Below are 22,676 nucleotides of genomic sequence, written 5' to 3'. Positions count from 1 at the left end.
TAAAATTAGGTCCTGTGTTATCTCTTCTTGCGCTCTCGCTCTCTCTCTCTCTCTGTGTGTGTGTGTGTGTGTGTGTGTGAGATTTGAACTCTGTGACCAGCATAATCTCAAACTTTGCCTGATTTTTGTGCACTGACCTCTACTTTATTATCAACACTTGCCAACATATATGAAATGTTACATCTATGCAAACGGTTTTTGGTGTAAGATCAGTTTTTTTTTCTCTTCTAGTTCTACAAGTCCAAAATGTACAGCATGTCAAGAAATAATAGTGAAAGATAAGGTACAGTTTTTTTCCCCTCAAATTATTTCTTGTGTGCCTTATACTATAACGATACTAATTCCTACTGGGTTGTTTGGCTTCGCAAATCTATTTTATTATATACCCATATATTATATAACAAGAAAGCAGCTTTTTTTAAAAAAAAAGTGAATGCAACTCTAGCTTCTTTAGTCTTGCTTCAGAATTTTCTTGAACACCATTCTTGCACAGATTGTCTTTTTCAGAGTTCGAACTCTTCCGGCTTCTTCCTAGCCCTTCTGTAAAATCTCGGTAGATGAGTTCCTCACCCCTTTGATGACATACAGACATGCCATGTGGTTTTTGAGGTGTATGCCAGTACTTGTTGCATTATTTATCTGTATAATAATTTACAGTATAAACTTTGTGTAAACTTTACACAAATGGACAAAAGGAAGGTTGGTTGAAAAGTTGTTTTTAAAACAAATAATAAATGGAACAGCCCCCTAATCAGCTGTGTCTCCAGGAGGTTTTCTGTCTTTGATTTTTCAGTCCTGCATAGATAGAAGTATAAACAAACTGAATATATAAAGTATAAACAACCTGAAATATAAAAATATTTCAGCTTGTATCTCTCTGCAAAGTTTTTTTTAAATTTCTATATTCAAAATACTAAAGGTGCCCTTCTTTTTATCCTTGCTCATCAGGTTATGGTATACCTTACCTCAGTATTATTTATACTTTTTCTTCTCCTTATATCTGGTAAGGGGAATCTCACCACTAAGAAGCTTCTAAATTAATTATCATTGATATTAGCAGTGTCAGAAACTGTTGTTCTGCTAGTGAGATATAGTAGGATTTCCTAAAGGGAGGCTGGCAGAGTGGGTGAAATCTGTTTGTTTGAAGAGCTTGGTTGGCAGTGCTGAAATGCACAGTTACATGATGGGGGATACTTGGCTCAACAATACTACAAGTGAGAAGGATCTTGGAATTGTGGTAGATCACAAGCTGAATATGAGCCAACAATGTGATGTGGCTGCAAAAAAGGCAAATGCTCTTTTGGGCTGCATTCATAGAAGCATCGCTTCCAAATCCCAGGAAGTACTAGTTCCCCTCTACTCAGCACTGGTTAGGCCTCATCTGGAGTACTGTGTCCAGTTCTAGGCACTGCGCCTTAAGAAGGATGCAGACAAGCTGGAGAGGGTTCAGAGGAGGGCAACAAAGATGACCAGGGCACTGGAAACAAAGCCCTGTGAGGAGAGACTGAAAGAACTGGTCATGTTTAGTCTTGAGAAGAGAAGATTGAGGGGAGATAGGATAGCGCTCTTCAAGTACTGGAAAGGTTGTCACAGAGAAGAAGGCCAGGATCTCTTCTCGATCATCCCAGGGTGCAGGATATGGAATAATGGGCTCAAGTGACAGGAAGCCAGATTCCGGCTGAACATCAGGAAAAACGTCCTGACTGTTAGAGCAATATGACTCTACCTAGGGAGGTAGTGGGCTCTCCCACACTGGAGGCATTCAGGATGAAGCTGGACAGCCATCTGTAAGGGATGGTTTAACTTAGATTCCTGCATTTTATTTATTTATTTATTTCATTTCTATACCGCCCAATAGCTGAAGGTCTCTGGGCAGTTCACAAAAACTAAAACCAAAGAGCACACAATAAAACAATATAAAATATATAAAACATTAACGCCACAGTATAACAATACAACCAGAATAAAACCAGAATAAAACCTAGCAGCAATGCAGAGATTTAAAATACAGATTTAAAACAGCAAAGCTAAAAGTCTAGAAAGCTAAAATGCTAAAATGCCTGGGAAAATAAAAGGGTCTTCACCTGGCACCGAAAAAAATACAATGTAGGTGCCAGGCAAACCTCACTAGGAAGCTCATTCCACATCTGTGGTGCCGCAGCAGAAAAGGCCCTCCTCCTAGTAGCCACCTGCCTCACTTCCTTTGAGGCTCACGGAGAAGGGCTGCTGAGGATGGTCAGGCAGGCACATATGGGAGGAGGCGATCCGTCGGATAACCTGGCCCCAAGCCGTTAAGGGCTTTGAATGTTAATAGCAGCACTTTGAATCGGGCCCGGAAATGGACTGGCAGCCAGTGCAGCTGGAAAAGTACTGGCGTAATATGAGCTCGCAGGCCAGTCCCTGTTAACAGTCTTGCTGCCCTATTTTGGACCAGCTGAAGTTTCCGGACCGTTTTCAAAGGCAGCCCCACGTATAACGTATTGCAGTAATCCAGACGAGAAGTTATCAGAGCATGGAGAACTGTAGCTAGGCTATCTCTGCCCAGATAAGGGCGTAGTTGGTATACCAGCCTAAGGTGATAAAAAGTGCTCCGTGCCACTGAGTTCACCTGTGCCGGAAGTGACAGTTCTGGATCCAAGAGCACCCCCAAACTACGAACCTGATCCTTTAGGGGGATTGCAACCCCCTCCAGAACAGGTTGAATATCACCTAGCCGGGCAGACAAACCACCTGCTAACAGTACCTCCGTCTTGTCTGGATTGAGTTTCAGTTTATTGGCCCTCATCCAGTCCATTACCGTGCCCAGGCCCTGATTCAGAACAGCCACTGCCTCACCTGGGTTTGATGAGAAAGAGAGGTAGAGCTGGGTGTCATCCACATATTAATGGCACCTCAGCCCACACCTCCGGATAACCTCCCCCAGCAGTTTCATGTAGATGTTCAACAACATAGGGGATAAGATAGAGCCCTGTGGAACCCCATGGCATAATGGCCATGGCGCAGAGCAATAATCCCCCAGCACCACCTTCTGGAGTCAGCCATCCAAGTAGGAGCGGAACCACTGCAGTGCAGTGCCTCCGACTCCCAACCCAGACAACCTATCCAGAAGGATACCATGGTCGATGGTATCGAAAGCCACTGAGAGGTCCAGGAGAATCAACAGGGTCGCACTCCCCCTGTCCCTCTCTCGGCAAAGGTCATCCCACAGGGCGACCAAGGCAGTTTCCGTTCCAAAACCAGGCCTGAAGCCCGATTGAAATGGATCTGGATAATCCATTTCATTCAACAGTGCCTGGAGCTGCCCTACAACCAGCCGCTCAAGCACCTTGCCCAAGAAGGGGATGTTGGCCACTGGTCTATAATTGTTAACATCCTCTGGGTCCAGGTTAGGCTTTTTCAGGAGTGGTCCAATTACCACCTCTTTTAAAGAGGCCAGCACCACTCCCACCCTTTCTCAAGGAGGAATTTACAACTTCCAGGACCCAGCCAGACATCCCCTCCCCATTTGATGTAATAAGCCATGAAAGGCAAGGGTCAAGCACACAAGTGGTTGATCGGACATGGCCAAGCACTTTGTCCACATCCTCAAGCCTCAATAACTGAAACTCATCCAATAAAACTGGACCAGACGGTGCTCTGAACACCTCTACCAATGGAACTGCATTAAGCGTGGTGTCCAATTCATGATGAACCTGAGTGACTTTATCTTCAAAGTGCCATGCAAACTCATCACAGCGTGCAATCGAGGGTTCCACAGTCTCTCTCCCTGGCCCAGAATGTATAAGGCCACAAACCACTCGGAAAAGCTCTGCTGGATGACACTGAGAAGATGCAATTCTGGTGGAAAAGAACTGTCTCTTTGCCACCCTCACTGCCACAGAGTAGGCTTGATAATGAGCTCTAACCTGTGTTCGGTCAGACTCAGCACGAGTTTTCCTCCACCTGCGTTCTAGCCGTCTCCCCTCTTGCTTCATTGCCCTCAACTCAGGTGTATACCAAGGAGCTGGCCGGGCTCTGCTTGGGCGCGATCGTGTCAACTGCCCGAGTCATCTCTGCATTCCACAGAGCGACCTGGGCTTCGACAGGAGCACCAGCCATACCAGCAGTTAAATCCCCCAGAGCCCTCTGGAATCCATCAAAATCCATTAGCCTCCGGGGGTGGACCATTTTAATAGGTCCCCCGCCCTTGCAGAGGGGGAAGGCTGCCAAGAGTCTAAACCTCAGCAGGAAGTGATATGACCATGACAAAGAGACAGATGTTAATTCCTCCACTTTCAGATCACCATCCTCCTGCCCAGTCGAGAAAACCAGATCAAGCATGTGTCCTTTTACATGCATTGGGCCGATAACATGTTGGGACAGCCCCATGGTTGTCATGGCGGCCATGAAGTCCTGAGCCGCCCTGGATACAGTGGCCTCAGCATGGAAGTTGAGATCCCCCAGGACCATCATCCTAGAGGTCCTCAACACCAAGTCCGAGACTACCTTCGTCAGCTCAGGCAGGGAGTCTGATGGGCTGCGGGGTGGGCGGTACACCAAGAGAATCCCTAATCTGTCCCAGGTACCCAGCACAAGATACAAGCACTCAAGATCTGCACTCGAATGAGCAGGAAGCCTAGAAAGGGGGATCGAATTCCTATAGACCATGGCAACCCCCCTCCCTGACCCTTGAGTCAGTGTTGGTGCTGGGAGAGAATAACCCCTCCCAGTTTCCCCACCCAGGTTGGCATTCAGCAGCAGCACCACCAGACCTGAGGGCAAGCTGTTAAGGCTGCCAGGAACCATCAGGTTGGGGGAAGAACCAGAAGAGGGGATAGTCATAAAGTGTCTAGCCCCTCTTCTCCTCAGCTGGCCTGTTAATCCCCCAACGCCATACCTCCCCCTGCCCGTGACCACAGTTATAGTGGCACCTCCCCAACCCCCTGAGTTGCTCAGTGGACTTCCCAGGCACATACTAAATGTTAAGTTGTAAAATATAAAAGAGTATAAAAGAATATAAAAGAGCAGCAGCTAAGAAGGAGCAGAGAAGATCTGTGTTTGCCCCTTTCTTCCTGGTCTTTAAAGCTGCTGCCCTCTGCTGCTGCTATTTGCTGTTAATAACTGGTTGCTGGTATCTCTGGAGAAGATGAGTCTTCACAGAGGGTGCTCCTCCATGCGTCTCCAAGTGCGATGCTAAGTGCGCACTTAGTGTCACACTTGGCGTCATGCCGAGGCACATGCTGAATGCCAAGGCGCTGCCTCTGGCAGCCCCACCTTAAGTACCTTATTGGCAGGGGCAGAAACAGGCTCAGGGTCCACCTGATGCATCTGGTCCTCTTCCCCACAAGCTCCTCTTCCCCACAAGCATTGAGCAGGGGGTTGGACTTGATGGTCTTATAGGCCCCTTCCAACACTACTATTCTGTGATTCTATGAAATTCAGGGGTGTACAAATCAAAACGCATGGGATTATAAGGACATAGACTATACTGCGAGGATTCCAAGAAAAGTAAGTAGATGTTTGTGGGGGAATAATGAAGAGTTGAGGCCACCAATCAGTTAAAGACTCACAAAGCCAGCCTGCATTATACAGACTTGGAAATTTAGTACATGCTTATATTCTGTGTGTAAGCCACAAACTGGGCTGGGAAAGATCAGGGTATAGTTTATACCCCATCACCCTCCACGGTTGAAATAAATAATAGAAACTTGCGCACTCTTCCTTAGAGAGGTTGCTTCACATTTTGAGAACCATGTGATGTTTTGTATTCATGCATGATCAGGAAGAAAGACCTGGAAAGTACAGATGTTTCTATTAGTAACAAACCTAACAATATAAGATCCCTGACAGATCAAACTGAGGGAGCATACAGTCCAGCATCCTGTTTCTAACAGTGGACAGCCAGATAATTCCTGGAAGTTCATAGTTTCCTGGAAGTGCATAGTTTCACACAGCACATGGTTGAACTATGGAATTCACTACCACAAGATGTAGCGATGGCCACCAATGTGGGTGGCTTAAAAAGATTAGACAGATTCATGGAGGATAAGGCTATCCATGACTACTGGTAATGATTAGGGATGAGGGAGAAATTACTTCTGTTCACATTTTAAGGTTGTTGTTTATTCGGTCAGTTGCTTCCGACTCTTCGTGACTTCATGGACCAGCCCACGCCAGAGCTTCCTGTCGGCCGTCGCCACCCCCAGCTCCCCCAAGGCCGAGTCCGTCACCTCCAGAATATCATCCATCCATCTTGCCCTTGGTCGGCCCCTCTTCCTTTTGCCTTCCACTTTCCCTAGCATCAGCATCTTCTCCAGGGTATCCTGTCTTCTCATGATGTGGCCAAAGTACTTCAGTTTTGCCTTTAATATCATTCCCTCAAGTGAGCAGTCTGGCTTTATTTCCTGGAGTATGGACTGGTTTGATCTTCTTGCAGTCCAAGGCACTCTCAGAATTTTCCTCCAGCACCACAGTTCAAAAGCATCTATCTTCCTTCGCTCAGCCTTCCTTATGGTCCAGCTCTCGCAGCCATAGGTTACTATGGGGAATACCATTGCTTTCACTATGCGGACCTTTGTTGTCAGTGTGATGTCTCTGCTTTTCACTATTTTATCAAGATTTGTCACTGCTCTCCTCCCAAGTAGTAAACGTCTTCTGATTTCCTGGCTGCAGTCAGCATCTGCAGTAATCTTTGCACCTAGAAAGACAAAGTCTGTCACTGCCTCCACGTTTTCTCCCTCTATTTGCCAGTTATCAATCAAGCTGGTTGCCATAATCTTGGTTTTTTTTAGGTTTAACTGCAACTCAGCTTTTGCACTTTCTTCTTTCACCTTCATCACGAGGTTCCTCAGCTCCTCCTCGCTTTCAGCCATCAAAGTGGTATTATCACACTTTGATGTGTGATGATACACATCATTAAAATTAAAATTTTAAATTTTATCATTAAAATTTACATTTTAAGGTAAATTGACCTAATTGTGCACTTTGGAACCACTGTGCGAACTGCAAGTCAGTTATCCTTCAAAATCCGCACTTTTTCAAGTTTTGCCTCGGTGTTCTCTAATCTGAAAATGCATACTAAAATGCATGTATTAGAGAAAATAATGTTCAGATATGCATTATATAAGGAAACCCACTTGCAAAAAATAGGTATATTAGGCAAAATGCATACAAAAATTCATGTATTAGGAAAAACATGCACAAAAATGCTTATGAGTTTTCATACTACAAACTTTAAAAAGAAAAAAAAATGAGAAACTGAGGAAAATGTAAATTAACAGATTCATCCGTCTCTAGTCATGATGGCTATATATTACCTCACTTATTGGAGGCAGTGTGCTTCTGTATACCAATTCCTGGGGAACATGAGTGGGAGAGTTGCTATACACATGTCCTGCTTGTGGGCTTCCTGCAGGTAGCTGCTTGGCCACTGTGTGAACAGAGTGCAGAACTAGATAGGCCTTGGTACGATTCAGCATAGCTCTTCTTAAGTTCTTATGAAGCCCACAGAGGAACACCTGCAGGTTCCATTTAGGTGCCATGGCTAATAGTTGCTGGTAGACACATTCTCCACAAATTTGTCTCATTCTGGGTCATGTGGAATCTTTCCCATTGTAGGGAACAGTATATAATTAAAGGGTAGGTATTGTGGAAGTAAACTGACGTGCGGCACACCGGCTTAGGAATAAGAACAGGGAGGAAAACTTGATAATGCTTGACTACTCCAAATCTAGTTGGCTGGAGGCTTTTTAACTATTGTTTCATGATTTTTTAAGTATTTCTTTACTTCATAATTCATTGATCTCTTACCTCTTCATTTGCTCTCTGTTGCTGAGCTGGTCTTGTTGCATTCTTGACTACAGAATGTTGTTCACTGCATGTTCTCATTGGCTTACTGCATCTCTTTCTTGCTTGGTCTCTCATGGCAGCTTTGATTATCCTGTGTAAGTTTTATTGCATCATAAGACCTATTTCATATCCTGTGGGACATCTGCACAGGGTCTGCCTTTGTGCAGATGTTCTAAAATAAGGTCTTACGTTTGAGTCCATGTGCTCCATTGAAAAGAGAGCTAGATGTTTACCAAGCACACCTGAGATCAGATCCTAGCTCTGCATACTTGGTGGCTATTTGCAAGTTATTTTTCTTCGGCTTCCATTATCCAGTAAAGATGAACTATTTGAAAGACTATAAAGCACTTTTTAAAGTACAAAATACTCTACAAATGTGTGGCAATAGGGAAAGTAGTGTTACTGGTACTGGTACACCTACGTCCACATTCAGCTACTGCATGCACCACAGGACACCTGTGATATTATCCTGGTCAGAAGCAGTATGTGCTGCTGCTTCACCTGACTGGGGTCATCTTGGTTCCATGGGTCTAGAGGTCTCAAAACATTTTTGATCATGTACTCCTATCAGTAAAAAAAATTTGAGCATGCACCCCAATATATGTATATTTATAAATGATATATGTGTTGTTGTTGATGTTCAGTCGTTCAGTCGTGTTCGACTCTTCGTGACCCCATGGACCACAGCACGCCAGGCCTTCCTGTCCTGCGCTCTCTCCCGGAGCGTGCTCAAGTTCATATTCATTGCATCCGTGATGCTATTTAGCCATCTCATCCTCTGTCGTCCCCTTCTCCTTTTGCCTTCAGTCTTTCCCAGCATCAGGGTCTTTTTCCGCGAGTTTTCTCTTCGCATTAGGTGGGCAAAATATTGGAGCTTCAGCTTCATTATCTGTTCTTCCAATGAGCAGTCAGGGTTGATTTCCTTTAGGATGGACTGATTTGACCTCTTTGCAGTCCAGGGGACTCGTAAGAGTCTTCTCCAGCACCACAGTTCGAAAGCATCAATTCTTCGGCGCTCAGCCTTCCTTATAGTCCAGCTCTCACAGCCATACATTACTACTGGGAAAATCATAGCTTTGATTAGACGGACCTTTGTTGGCAAGGTGATGTCTCTGCTTCTTACTATGCTGTCTAGGTTTGCCATAGCTTTCCTCCCAAGGAGCAAGCGTCTTTTAATTTCATGGCTACAGTCACCGTCTGTACTAATATATTACGTACATTATAAAACATACACAAAAAATGAAATTAAAAAAGGATGAGTTAAAGATGAAATAAACAATATTTTTAAAACAATTTTATTTTGTTTATTAACAATACAAAACCCCTTTTTGTTCTCGCTAAAAATATTATTTTTATTAATTATTGTTAATAATATTTTTTAGTGAGAGCAATGTGACTGAATATGCTTCATTATTTTTGAAAATCTTGGTTTAACACTTTGTGATAATACAGTGTTTTGAAGGTCTGGTTCTAAGTTCAGTTTATTTCGATACTTGGTTTTAATGGCTGTCATAGCTGAAAAAGACACCTCACAAAGATACATAGATCCAAATGGAAAAAGTGCATTGTTGGCTGCGCTTACTAAATCATAATACTCATTTTTCAATCCCATCCACCAAATATGCAAAGGTTTTTGTTGACATTCAGCTACTCAATTTCCATCTTACCTGATGTCGATCAGTTGTTTGTGCAAACTAATCGGAAGGTGTTGCATTTTTATATTTTTAACAAATGGGTTCAAAACCCACTGAAAATCTTTGTTTGGAAGATTTTTTAACAGATTAGAAAATTCAATTTCCACGTTTTTTAAGTGTGCAGAAATTAGAGTTTTTATTAGAGTTTTTATAGGTGGCATATAGTTTTCAGCAACAAAATCACATACCAATGGAAACATTTCCAAACATCCATTTTCAAAATGCTCCCTCCGTAGCACGACTTCTTTTGAAAAGAAGTAATTTTCTCACTCATTGTTAAAACATCACCTTTACCTTGAAGGGACAGATTAAGTGTGTGTATTTTTTCAAAAATATCTGCTAGGTAGCATACTACTACTGACAGCCACTGGAACAAATATGCTCTTCTTCGGCAGGATGTCAGCTGCTCCGATGCTGTGGCCAAGCAATAACTGTGCTTTCCTCTGCTGTGCCTGGCAGAGACTGGCGCAGTTGCTCTCTGTGTCCATGGCAGAGGTAGGATAAGACTGGAGCGGGGAGAGAAGTGCCATGGAGCATCCCTCTCGGGTGCTGTCCCATTCTGTTGCCTCCACCGCCACCTTCATTGCACACAGCGGCAGCTCATTGGGGCAGCTGGAGGCTGCTCAATTATCAGGCGGCTCACACACCCCAGTGGATTGCCCTGAGCACTCTTAGGGTGCATGCACCCCACTTTGGAGACGACTGGTCTAGAGAACTGTTGGGGCCATTCAAAATTGGTTTAATGGTATATGTAGTCTATGATCTGCTAGTTAAGTCATCCTTGGTGGAAGGAGGGGGAGTAGAGAGTAAGATCAGAGATGGACCACTCCTGATTTCAATCTGACTTCTTGGTGGGCCACAAACAACTCTCTCCGTGTTTGGTAAAGGAGAGGGAGAGCGTATTGCCAATTTTTGTGAAATTATGCCTCTACATTGTTGATAATATTGACAAATGTTATAGGCACAGAGCTAGTTTCAAAGCATGCCTGAAGATTTAATTGGATTACAAAACATCTTTCTTCTGTCTATAAGGCTTACTTTATGACTGGGCTTCTTTAATGGCAAATATGTACCAGCAGAGGGTCTTCAAGGTAACATGCAAAGGATGTTCAATAGCATGCTTTTTCTTTTGAAATGAGATGTCAGATTGTTCTCTCCCTTTGATTTGTTGGGAGACAAACTGATTTATGGCTCCACGTTGCATTGCAAAACCAAGAGCATACCTTCTTGTGCATTAGCTAAAAGCAAATAATTTAAGCAGAGCAAAGTATGTTTGAAAATGCAGTCAACCTTCAGACATGTATACATAGCTCAGAAGAACATGATACAAATACAAAATTCTCCTTCCCAAGCTATATCACACATCACAGCAATACTGTTGTCTTGCTGTGCATGCAGAAATCAACGGGTTTTTGTTGTGCTGATTTATAGCCTGTCAGCCTGCTGTGACAACAGCAGCAACTGCACTCAAAACTGGAGTTAGCTAAAACTCTTCTTGAGAGATTGTTCTGAAAACATTTCCCCTCATTTCATGTGCATCTGGTGAGTTTTTATATAGCTCTTAAAAAGCAGGCAGTTTTTTTAGCCACCAGCAATTATGTAGCCCTTTGAATCAAGCAGGGCTGCATTTGGACCACTACAATAACTATCTGTTCAATGTTTCTTAATTCTAGATATTTAAGGATAATTGCTGTCGGAGGGAGCTTCTTGCCCTTCAGATATTCTGCAGAAATGAAAATAAAGGCTGCAGAGAACAGTTAACCTTGGGACAGTTGCTTGTAAGTAGCGGGGTGTCTTGCAGTAACTCTCTCCCCCCCCCCCCGGTTTACTGAATGGCATGTTCAGTGTTGCATTGGGCTAACTCTGAGGTCTCCAACGTAGTGACCAGGGAGGCGATGTGCCAGCAGATACCTCTCTAGTTCCCACCAGGCTCCCTGAGCCACCTGATTTTTATTTTATTTCTTAAGATTTTCTAAAAAAATTTGTTTGTTTTAACCAGGAGCCTGGCATCCTGTACAGCAAAATGCTTCCCTTCTGCATCATCCATATTTGGGTTCAACAGAGTAGTTTTGTGTTTTGGAGCTCAGAGCTCACCTCCACCTTATATTAGGTTCTTGGACACGTTACTTTTCTTTTATCCTCACCAGTTTGCCCTCTGGGAAATTAATGTTTTGTGACCAGAGATATCCATAGGGCAGCCAATTTATGAATGGGCAAGCTCCCCCATGGCAGCCATTTTGTGAGTGAACCCACAACACTCTCTCAAAATTCCAAATGTGCCCATTGACCCCAAAACATTGGGAATTCCTGATGTCCTCTAGACTTTGAAACCTTGAATATCATTAATCTAAAAGAGATCAGTCACCTTCAATTTAATCTTCTGATCTCTTCCCCCCCCCCCCCGCTTTCTCTCACCTGGTGTAGCCCTCCTTAAATCAGATCACTATCCAGTTACTTTTTATGACTGGAGATGCTTGAGGAATTTGGTCATTGAGAATTCTGATATGAACTGCTGGCCTGAGCTGTTCTGCGTCTCTCAAGCTAATATGCAGATCAGAACTGGATTTCATATTTCCCCGAGTGTTGCAGTGCAGTTCTTGGCTCCAAAAAAAAGAGGGGGAAAGGGTCAAAATGCATTTAGAAATGCATAGTTTGAGATAAAATACACAGTGACTAGGTTTGCACAATCACAGCAGTAAAAGAAGCCATTGTGGCTTCTCCTCCTGTGTGTGCCACACGCGTGCTGATTGTTTACGTAATGACCTGCATTGCAGCACAGGTTGGCATGTCATGTGAACCCAGTGCATGGAGGGGGTGGCTTTGTACGCACCCCATAACCCCTACTGCACATTGTGGGGTTGTTGGTGGGTACGATGGCTTCTTTTACCCTTACAATCGTGCGAAACTTAGCCGGTGAGATGCATATTACCCACCCCCACAAAGAAATTGCAGATTAATGCAGAAATGGAATGGAACAGACTTATCAGAGAGCACATGCAAAATTAACCCAAACGGAAAACAGACTGTTCATCCCATCCCTAGTTGTGATCCACCAGTTTAAAACCAGTGCACCAGAAGAAAGTGCATCTTAGGGGGGCGGCGGTAGGGCAGCAGAGTGTAAACCGGCTTCTGATGCAATGTGGGGACACATATTGGTTACCCTAGGATGTTCATAAGTATAAAAGAGACTGTTTGAAATGATGGGAAGAGGAGGAGAGACGTTTGAAGCTATGCTGTTATTGTTTGTGTAATCTCTAAAATGGTGGGGTACCAGTATTTATTTGCATTCTTTTTTCTTTCATTTATATTTTTTAACAAAAAAAATATTCTTAAGCAAGGCTGGAAAAATAATTTACCTTTCTAAGAGTCAGTGTCAAAGTTTTAGGGTTAAAGTTTAAGTTTCAAACTTTATCACCAGTTTTGCAAAAAAGCTGAAAAATTATAGGCAGCGGGGTTTCTGAGGGTTTTCCCCCCCCAATTCTGTGTTTATCATAAAGATAACTGCTTTAACATAAAGGTTAAAGGTTATTTATGCTTTGATTATTTATGCCAACATAAAGGCTATTTATGCTTTGTCTGAAATGAAGGAGGGGGTGCTTTGACAGCTTTGTGGGGTGGGGGTTGACCTTAAATATGCTTAGCAAGATTTATTGTTAATGGCTAAAGTACTAAGAAACAAACAAAACCCCAATGATTTGGTACATGTTTGCTTCAGACGCATCTGAGAAATGACTGTCTGTTTGAAGAACTTCCATGCCCTCGTGCCGATTGTAAAGAGAAAATACTGAGAAAAGATTTGCCAGACCATGCAGAAAAGACCTGTAAATATCGAGAAACGACATGTAAATACTGTAAAAGCCAAGTTCCAATGATTATGATACAGGTGAGTGTGTCCTTTATTTCTAAAATCTTTTAAAAATTAAATATATAGTGAAAACTTTAAAAAGTTTTATCTCTATCTCCCTGTGACATCTGAATCGGGAGAGGCTGTGCAAGTCCTGGATCAATGTCTAAAGTTAGTAATGGGCTGGATGAGGGCCAGGAAACTGAAGCTGAATTTTGGCACGACAGAAGCCCTGTGGGTGAGTGGTTCCCGGGTCCGGGAGATAGGCACATTGCCTGTTCTGGATGGGGTTGCACTCCCTCTGAAAGATCATGTTCGTAGTCTGGGGGTATTCCTAGATCCATCATTGTCACTGGAGGCCCAAGTGGCCACTGTGGCTCAGAGTGCCTTTTACCAGCTTTGGCTGGTTCGCCAGCTATGGCCTCTCCTGGACAGGGATAGCTTGGCCACAGTGGTACAGGCATTAATAACCTCAGGACTGAATTACTGCAATGTGCTGTATGTGAGGCTGCCCTTGAAGCTGATCCGGAAGCTGGAGCTAGTGCAGAATGCAGCAGCTCGGCTGTTGTCGGGAGCTGCCCCTTTTCAGCATGTAACTCCTTTGCTGAGGGAACTGCACTAGCTGCCTATTCACTACTGGGCCAGGTTTAAGGCTTTAGTACTAGTGTACAAAGCTCTAAACAACTTGGGACCAGGATACCTGAGAGAGCTCTTCCTTCCTTACCAACCTGCCCAGTCACTGAGGTCATCGGAGGGCTTGCTCCTGGTGGTTCCACATGGACCTATAGCCCGATTGGAGTCCACCAGGAAGAGAGCCTTCAGCGTAGTGGCCCCCTTCCTGTGGAATTCCCTGCCTTTGGAAGTCAGGCAGGCACCGACGTTGTGTTGCTTTTGGCGCCTCCTGAAGACATTCTTATTTCGAGAGGCTTTCCCTGAGTGACCAGCTGCAGTTTATTATGTTCAGAATCTTTCTTTTTTAATGTTTTAATTGTTTTAGTTATGGCGTTTTATTCTTTTATCTTGTTGTTCACCGCTCCAAAATCTTTGATGTGGAACGGTATATAAATACTGTAAATAAAATAAAAGTTTTAAATGGTATGGAGGCATCTCCCCCAGGAAATGGAGAGCCTATGAGCTCTCCTTAGAATGTAAAAAATCCCAACTTTCTTAAAACCTTCTCCCATCTCTTGCACAGTGGAACACAGCGTCCAGTGCAAGAGGGTGCCTCATTTCTATTTGGGAAAATGTTACCAGAAAGCCATTCTGTTTTTACCGAACATTTTAAGCAGATGAGTTCTGCTCTTGATTAGAGGAAACCAGCTGCTTGCTTGGAGACCTTTTGGTCACAAGACCAGTCACAACCACTTTTTATCATATCAGGCAGCCTTTCAGTGACTCTCAAAATGAAACTGAAAAGCAAAGCAAACCATCCTCTCTGCCTCCATAGGGGGATGAGGCAATCTAAGCTATGCAAATGACATTTTTTTTATTGTTCTGTTTTAACTCAAGGATTCATAACCTTTGTATGCTCTGCACAGTAGGAAATTCCCTTTGTGGATGAAGAACTAATAACAGATTTTCAATTCAATGAGTAGTTGTATTTCTGGAGAAAGGTATCTTCAACATTGATTCTTAATGTTGTCATTTCATTAACTGTTTTTAAAAAATCAACATAGATTTGCGTAGAACTAGTATATGCTAGTGAGCTCTGCCTATACATGCAAGTAAATTCAGAGTTCACCACCACTTAAAATGGCATACGTTGGATAGCTACACATTCTTCACCAAATAGTTCACTTAAAATGAAGGGTGGGGGGAAGCCCCAAAGAAATATATATGGCTATTTTATATTTAAAGGAAGGTCAAGAGATAAGAAACAAACAAAATAATGTTGCTGGGTTTATCCAATGGTGGTTTGCCTTAGCAAAAAGTGTTTCCGCTCACACAGGTCAGGGCATGTAATTTATGCCAATTTCCCCCCAAGTATTACAGCCCTCTGCACCATACTCCACTTGGGTTCTGGAGGGTCCCCATATCCTCCAGGGAGTAGAGGGCTTGGATGGGTGGAGGAATCAGCGAAAATTGAGTGCTGTGGCTTGTGCAAGTGGCTTTCTATTAAGGCAAAGCCACCATTGCAAGCTACCCATGATATGGGCAAGGGAAGTCAAAGGCAGTTTACCAACAAAGTGGTATGGCAGTGATGTAGACCTCCATGACCTCACGGACTCTTTCCTTTTTACGCAGTTGACAAAGTCTCTCTCTGTGTGTGGACTGGGCCCATTGTAGTGTATATAACCAAGATGTGTATTTGAGAAGATAGGGAAGACAAGAACTGAACCAGATCTTGGTCCATGGAAGGCAACCATACTTTAGAAGGGCATGACTGCACGGAATCTGTTGCCATGTGGATAGCCTCAGGTTCTTCTTTTTCAAGGAATATCTGCATTAACAGCCTGTGAAAAGTATGGATAGTCATGGCTGGCATGCCAGCTGCCAACAAGATCAGGCATGAGCCAAGACCCAGAGTCCTTTGTGCCATTGTAGGGGATTCTAGGACAGAGCCTGGCCGTATGCAAAGCCGAAAGTCTTTCTTTCAGGGGCCTATGTAAAGTGTGAGAAATGGAATTGGTACAATTAGTGTGACGCTGCAGATAACATACAGCTGCCCACTACACATCATGTTATAGCTGGAAGCAAGGTTATCTTTTCTTCCCCTTTCAGTTATAACACACACACACAAAACAGGAGGGTGGGGACAAACCACCACCAACAGAAGGCACATAATGAAAAAAATACCGGCGATTGGGCGGTATAGACATGTAATAAATAAAATAAATATCCATTCACAATAACTGTTCGCAACACCACTCATTATGGGAGGGAGGGAAACAAGTTTTGAGGCTTCTGTTTTGAAAATATACCTTAATATAAGCATATATATCTATATCTAAATAAGCATCCAAATATCTAAATAAGCATCCAGGGACAATTGACGACTGTAGGATATATGTTCAAATGCAGCAAGAGCAGTAAGATCTTCAGTCCCTTGAATGATTAGGTGATGGGTGTTCATCCTTCGCTCGCTCTCTGTTATCCTTCCGCCAGTAGGCAAATATTTTTTTTAATTGAAGCAGGCCTTTGGCAAGTAAGTGTGTCTGTTGGGCTAGATGCTGTTTTTATGCTGGTATTGTTGTGTTTTTAATTGTGTTCTAATGCATTTGTTTTATTATTTTAATCACATTTTATTTCTGATTGTAAGCTGCCTTGGTAGAAAGGTAGCCTACAAATCAAATAAATAAGTACAGTCCTTCCAGGCTTGAAGTATGAGTCCCTTTGCAATGTCTTAGGGCTCTCAAATTCCACTTTTGCTGTCCGTGTGTTAATCCCCACATCACAGGAATATAATTTAGAAGCGCATGAACATCTGCAATATCAGACGTTTTTCAAGAACAAAATTTATGCAGGTAGTAACTTCCAAGCATAAAGAAGCCACCACCAGGGATGCCCATATTATATGCCTCAGTGATGCATAGTCCGCAGTACAATGTCAGCATCTAACAGAGCTAGCCAGATTCTTCTTAATCAGCCTGTATGGTGTCCAGTATCCACAAGGCTTCAATTTTGGTTGAATTGGCCTCAATTTTAAATCTATAGAAATAGTACATATGGAAGCTAAGGCAACTTTCCATTGATTAGGGTGCATAGAGCATTCCAATTCCCTGTTCCATTGTTTTCTAACATACTGAACATCCACTTTATTACATTCCAAAAAACATGTATAGACAGCTTTTGTAGGCTTAGCTTTCTGTAAAAGATCCAATTAATTCCTCCCACAATATGGGAGGTGCTGAGGCAGTCATCGGTGATGGCTAGGCTGACCATACGTACCGTTTTAAATGGGACAGTACCGTTTTTTTCATATTTCCCGACTGTCCCATTGTTTTAATATAAATGTCAATTTTGTCCCATTTTTAATTTTTTGTAAAAAAACTGAACGTGTTTATCATAAGGCTCTATGCTAATCAATGCGTGCAGTAAAACTACTAGTGTGACGGAAGAGGAAGTTCCATTTACTGTATCCAGTCAGGGCCAGGCTTCTTGAGCTAGCGACTGTCAGACGCCGCCCCCTTGCTTGTCTGCAGTGGTGGGGAATTCAAGAGGCGGTCGCTAAGCCCCATTCAGCATGTGGGAGCCAGGAGGGTGAGTCTTACTGTTATTTCTACCATCATTCCGCCCACATAAATTCTTTCTGTCCTACATTCAGTTTGATTGGACTTTTCAGACTCATATTTCGGTTCAACAGGCTGTTAGCTATTTTTTTATTACAGCGGAACTCTCTGGTGGGACATTACATAACCCCAACCTGTTTTTGTCATCCCAATGTCCTGTTTTTGTCTCAAGGAAACATGGTCAACCTACTGATGGCCCCTATAAAGACCCTAAAAGGTGCTGTAACTGAATATATTGCTACACAGCACTAGATAAGTGATATCCAGAGAGAAGCCCCACCCCCACCCCACCCCCAAATAAACCTCAAAATACTGCACAGAGCTTTTGAAAATAGGTTTGGAGATTATATAAAGGAATATTATGCGATACATAAATTACCTGTGGTAAGACATTAATCTTAAATATATTAACCTTTACCCCAAGTACTTAAATTAAGTGATGCCCATCTTTCCAAATCAAGAGATATTTCCATCAGTGATACTCTTAAATTCAGTTTAATCGTTTGAGAAATATCTCTAGGCACCTGTATTCCAAGATACTTCTGGACCCCAGTGGAGTCGCCATTTAGTAACTAAGGGCATGATCCTATAGAGACAGATGGGTGCCTCCTACCTCCCCTGAAGTTGGAAGCGACTGCCTATCCAATGCAGGGTGGAAGCAGCACGGAGGAGAGGATTCCCTCCATGCTGCAGCTGCCGCCCTGCACAAGTGCAGCTTTGGTGAAGGGGTGGGAATGGGGCTGGAAACAACATAGGAAGCTGCCTAAAACAGCTTCCGTGGTCTCCTCCCATCCCCACCCCCACAAACACCCGGTTCTCCCCCTCTGTGCTCCGAGCACGGAGGCAGCAGCAGCGCAGTTCTCTCTGCGCGAGCTATGAGGGCAGGGAGCGTGGTTTCCCGGCTATGAGCTTGTAGCTCTGCCTATGAGCTTGGAGCTGGGAAACCAAAAAATCCTGTCTCCTCCAGACGCTGTCTAGGGGGACATAGGATTCCTCTCTCAATTGCGTAATTTAATACTATCTAATGGCATTAATTCAGATTTTGACCAATTGATAGTATAACCTGAAAGTATTCCAAAGGTATCAATCTTATTAATTTTGACATAGAAGACACTAACCTACTGATAAATAACAACAAATAATTTGCAAGGTTATCTTTGGATAATGCTTTCTTTTTCAAATATTGTAGATGATTTCAGGAAGAAAAAACATATGTTTTGGTGCTCTTGAGTAAGAATGGAATAAAGAATGTTTTGAATGCATGCCGTCTGCTTTAAAAAATGTAATAAACTCCATAATTGTTTCTCTGTTTAGTCCAGAGTATTGAGAAATTATGAAGAGTTCTTTTAATGTCCTCTAAATATTACAATGGACTTTCAAGTATGTGGTCTGTGTTTTTTTCCTGTCTTTCCCTTAGAAACATGAAGATGCAGACTGCCCTTGTGTTATGGTTACATGTCCTCATAAATGCAGTGTTTCAGCACTCCTGAGAAAAGAGGTAAGAGATCATATTGCAGTCATTCATAAAAATTAAAGAATATCCTGCCCTATACTACTCTGCTTAGAATGTTCTTCTTAGTAATATTGTGCAAGAAATTTGCCAGAAGCAGCTCCACTATATTTTTTTTAAAAACCAAGCAAACCTTTCTACTCCTAAAATCAACTTTAAGGACATTTCTAGACTTCTGGGAAATTGTACTACAGATTTCTAAAGAAGTAAATAAAATAAATCTGCATTGATTGCATCCATTTTCTACTCCCTTCAGTCTTAGTGAAAGGTAAATTTAAAATGCTTATTTATTGTAGGTATCAGAGAAGAACTTGTAGGCGCTTTCTAAGTTTTACAATATTTAGGTAGCATGGGACATAAAGCATTAATATTATATACTTAATAGTTAGAAGTACATAATCTCTACTTTTTGTCCAGTGCTTCTTGTTATTGAACATAGGGACAAAAATATGCTGAATTTTTTTAAAGCATCAGATTTTGACATAGTACTCAGTTGTGAAACCTTTAAGGAGATTAAGAATTGTCTCCATATGTGCTTTGTGTCTGGGGATATTTGCAGGGGAGAATTGAAGTTTGTGGAAATCGTAGCTTAATAGTCCCCTGGATATAAAATCCAACATAACCCCTGCTTAGAGTGGACCCATTGAAATGAATGGGATTAACAAGTCTCGTTCATTTCAGAGAGTTTACTCTAAGTAGGTCTTACATTGGATTTTACCCCTTGCCTGCTAATTCTCCCTTGCAAGACCCCTCCAGCCATTTTTTTTCCTGTGGGTTTTCCCCAACCATCTTCAAAACTGGAAATGAGCCTAGCTGGATGAGAAGAGGGCCTTGGGAGACAATTTGTGGCGGCAGGGTTAAGCATCCCATATTCTGCCCCACTGATTCTTTCTTGCAGTTTCCTGCCCATCACACACACACACACACACACACACACACCCCACACACACATATCCCACATTACCATTTAAATGTTACACGTATTTGGGAAACATGTTGGCCAAGATAATGTGGTGTTCCACCTTTACAGCATATAGGTAGAACCAGGTTTACTGGCACTAATTAGGTAAATACTGACGTGTTGTGGTATGATCAGGCATGATATTTATCTGTCTACTATTGCCTTCCTATGATACAATATCCTAAAGTCTGTCTAATGGTGGTCTGCTGACTGTATGGAAGTTGGGGGGGCGGAGGTAAGATGCTGGAAGAAGTTTACTAGATGTTTTTGATGTATGTATGAGAGAGAACTCCAAGATTGTTCAGTATTTACACTGGACATAATAATAAGCTTCGATAAACATGATCGTAGGACTGAAGGATGTGCTTTCAAATGTGGGAATAGGCCTGCTTCAAGTCAAAGTTGAACATGTCTAATCTCTTACAGGGAATGTAGTTAATCTCTTATGGATTCTTCCCAAAGTGTTGCTAACAACCCCCTAGGCATCTTTGAAAGAGAGGAGCAGTGTCATGAGTGTGGGACCAGGTACTTTTAAGGGTGAAGCCGTAGCTTAATGGTAGAGCACATGCTTTGCAAAAAGTCCTAGGTTCAATTACCGGTATCTCCAGGTAGGGTTGGAGAAACTCCTGTATCAAACCCTGGAGAGCGGCTGCCAATCAGTCTTGACAGTATTAGGTTAGATGGACCAGTGGTGCAACAGTAGAAGGCAGCTTCCTATGTTGCTATGTTCTTTGCCTGCAGATGAAGTGATTTGAGGAGATGGTAGAAGAACTAGGGGAAGAAGTAGCACACACATTCTGTGAGATTACAGAGTTGCATGTGAGTTGTCCAGGTTTGGAGTGGGCACTTACTGCACAGATAACATAGTAAATATAGAAGAGGACAATTGCAGTTTAATAAAGCTTAAGAAACAACATGACAGAAGCAATCTGAAGTTAAGTCCATGGAGAACTTACTGAATCTAAATCAAGAAATAAAAAGGTGATCTGAAGTCTGGGTCCACAGATATTGGCTTGGCTTATTAGTTAGCCATTATTTGTGGACACCACCAACTCCGTCCCCTTCCCCAAGTCCTTTGGCATGCCCAGAGGGTTTGGAAGAGAGGCAGTGTCACCTCTAATTTGTGCTGGGAGGTGGAGAAGCTAAGAAACAGTGGGAGCCTCTTCCACTGCTGTCTTACTTTCCTCTGAACTCTGGTGCAAAGGTGAGAGCTCCAGGAAGGGAAGATGTATGCTGCTGGGTGACCTGTTTGTGAGAGGGCTACAGGCACCCGGTGTGAAAATGCATTCCTTGCCAGAAGACATTATTTAGTAGTGCATCTTTTTATGGTAGATTTATATCTATGAAAATGAATCCAGGCCAGCTGCACTCTTTGTCAATATGGATTTTTCTCTGGGCTGTTTCATGCCACTTTGAAAGCATTTGTTCCTTGAGAATTATGGAATGCCTATTGCTGTCTGTTTGTTTTCTGGGGATATGTGTTTTTTGGGATTTTTCTGCAGCTTCTAGAGGACAAGAGTTTCTGGGTTAGTTCTTTAAAATATTCCTAGGTTCTTTGTGCTTTTAAAGTAGGGACATTCCACATAGCTATTACTTCTACTGCAGTGCTGTAGAACACATCCAAAACTATTTCCTCTCTACCTACCTTAATATACATAATAAACAAGAAGTCCTTGTGGTCCTGCAATCATCCACATTAACTGTGAGGATGGGTTGAGGACCGGGGCAAGTTGAAGCTCTGTAGAGATTGTACATGCTGTATGAGAGCTCCCAGGCTCTGAAATGCGCAATGGTCAGCCATACACTAAACTGTATAGCTTACACTAGCTGGGGAATGCTGGGAGTTGTAGTCCCAAGATGTCTGCAGGCGACCAGGTTGGGGAAGGCTGCACTAAAAGATCCTACAGCATTTTGTGGAAAGATAAGGACCATCATTTCATTTATTTACTACTTGCCCTTTTACTTCCTCTTATCTGTTTTGTTCTTAGTTGCTGTCCTCTAACACAAAGCTAGCTGAATTTCCAGAGTGCTGTATATGCTGAATGTGAAAGAACTTTTTGCTACTTAAGTAATACTTATTTCTGCGTGCTGCTTTAGTAAATATGAGACCCGTTGTTGTTTTTTAATTACAAATGTATATGTTCGTTTCATGCAATATTTGTTCTAAGTCTCTGTCATTCTGTTCTATATTCTTATCACTGGGAATCTGCATGACACATTTTGGGAAAAATCTGTTCTGAATTAAACATTTTGGTGGTGGGTTGTTGGGGAATGTGCATTAATGCAGTGAAACCATTATCAAGAGCAGTTGGCTCAGTGGACCATGATTACTAATGTGCCTTTTGAACAATTCGTCTTCAGAAATCAAAAGTTCATGGAAAACACATGGAAAAAAATCAGTTTTTGAATCAGGCTTGAATGGTCATGAGATAAGGTTTCACTGTAAATGTGTCACTTTGTATATTCTATTGGAATGTTCATGTGATTATATGTGTATGTGTATACCCTCAAGTATAATACAGGTAATATGAACACATGTTTTTGAAATAAACAAACAAAAACAAACCAACCACACGATACAAACCTGTATTGTGTGCCCTATATATTTTTG

The 22,676-nt window shown here is 42.5% G+C and overlaps 1 protein-coding gene across 6 annotated transcripts in view; it reads left to right on the top strand.

Annotated features, from left to right (window-relative positions):
• The window catches only part of TRAF3 (TNF receptor associated factor 3), a 123,466-nt gene that overhangs the window by 71,646 nt on the left and 29,144 nt on the right, over window positions 1–22,676 (top strand). For all 6 annotated transcript variants that reach the window (XM_084838298.1, XM_084838272.1, XM_084838282.1 and 3 more), the window contains 4 exons: window positions 232–283; window positions 11,195–11,299; window positions 13,237–13,404; window positions 19,012–19,092. In XM_084838298.1, coding sequence (XP_084694424.1) covers window positions 232–283; window positions 11,195–11,299; window positions 13,237–13,404; window positions 19,012–19,092 — 406 coding nt within the window. The remainder of the gene's footprint in view (window positions 1–231; window positions 284–11,194; window positions 11,300–13,236; window positions 13,405–19,011; window positions 19,093–22,676) is intronic.

This window comes from Heloderma suspectum, chromosome 1, assembly GCF_057233095.1.
Source record: "Heloderma suspectum isolate Gila_16-S chromosome 1, 16-S_ref, whole genome shotgun sequence".
Classification (NCBI taxonomy): Eukaryota; Metazoa; Chordata; class Lepidosauria; order Squamata; family Helodermatidae; genus Heloderma; species Heloderma suspectum.
This window is presented reverse-complemented; position numbering and strand designations above follow the sequence as displayed.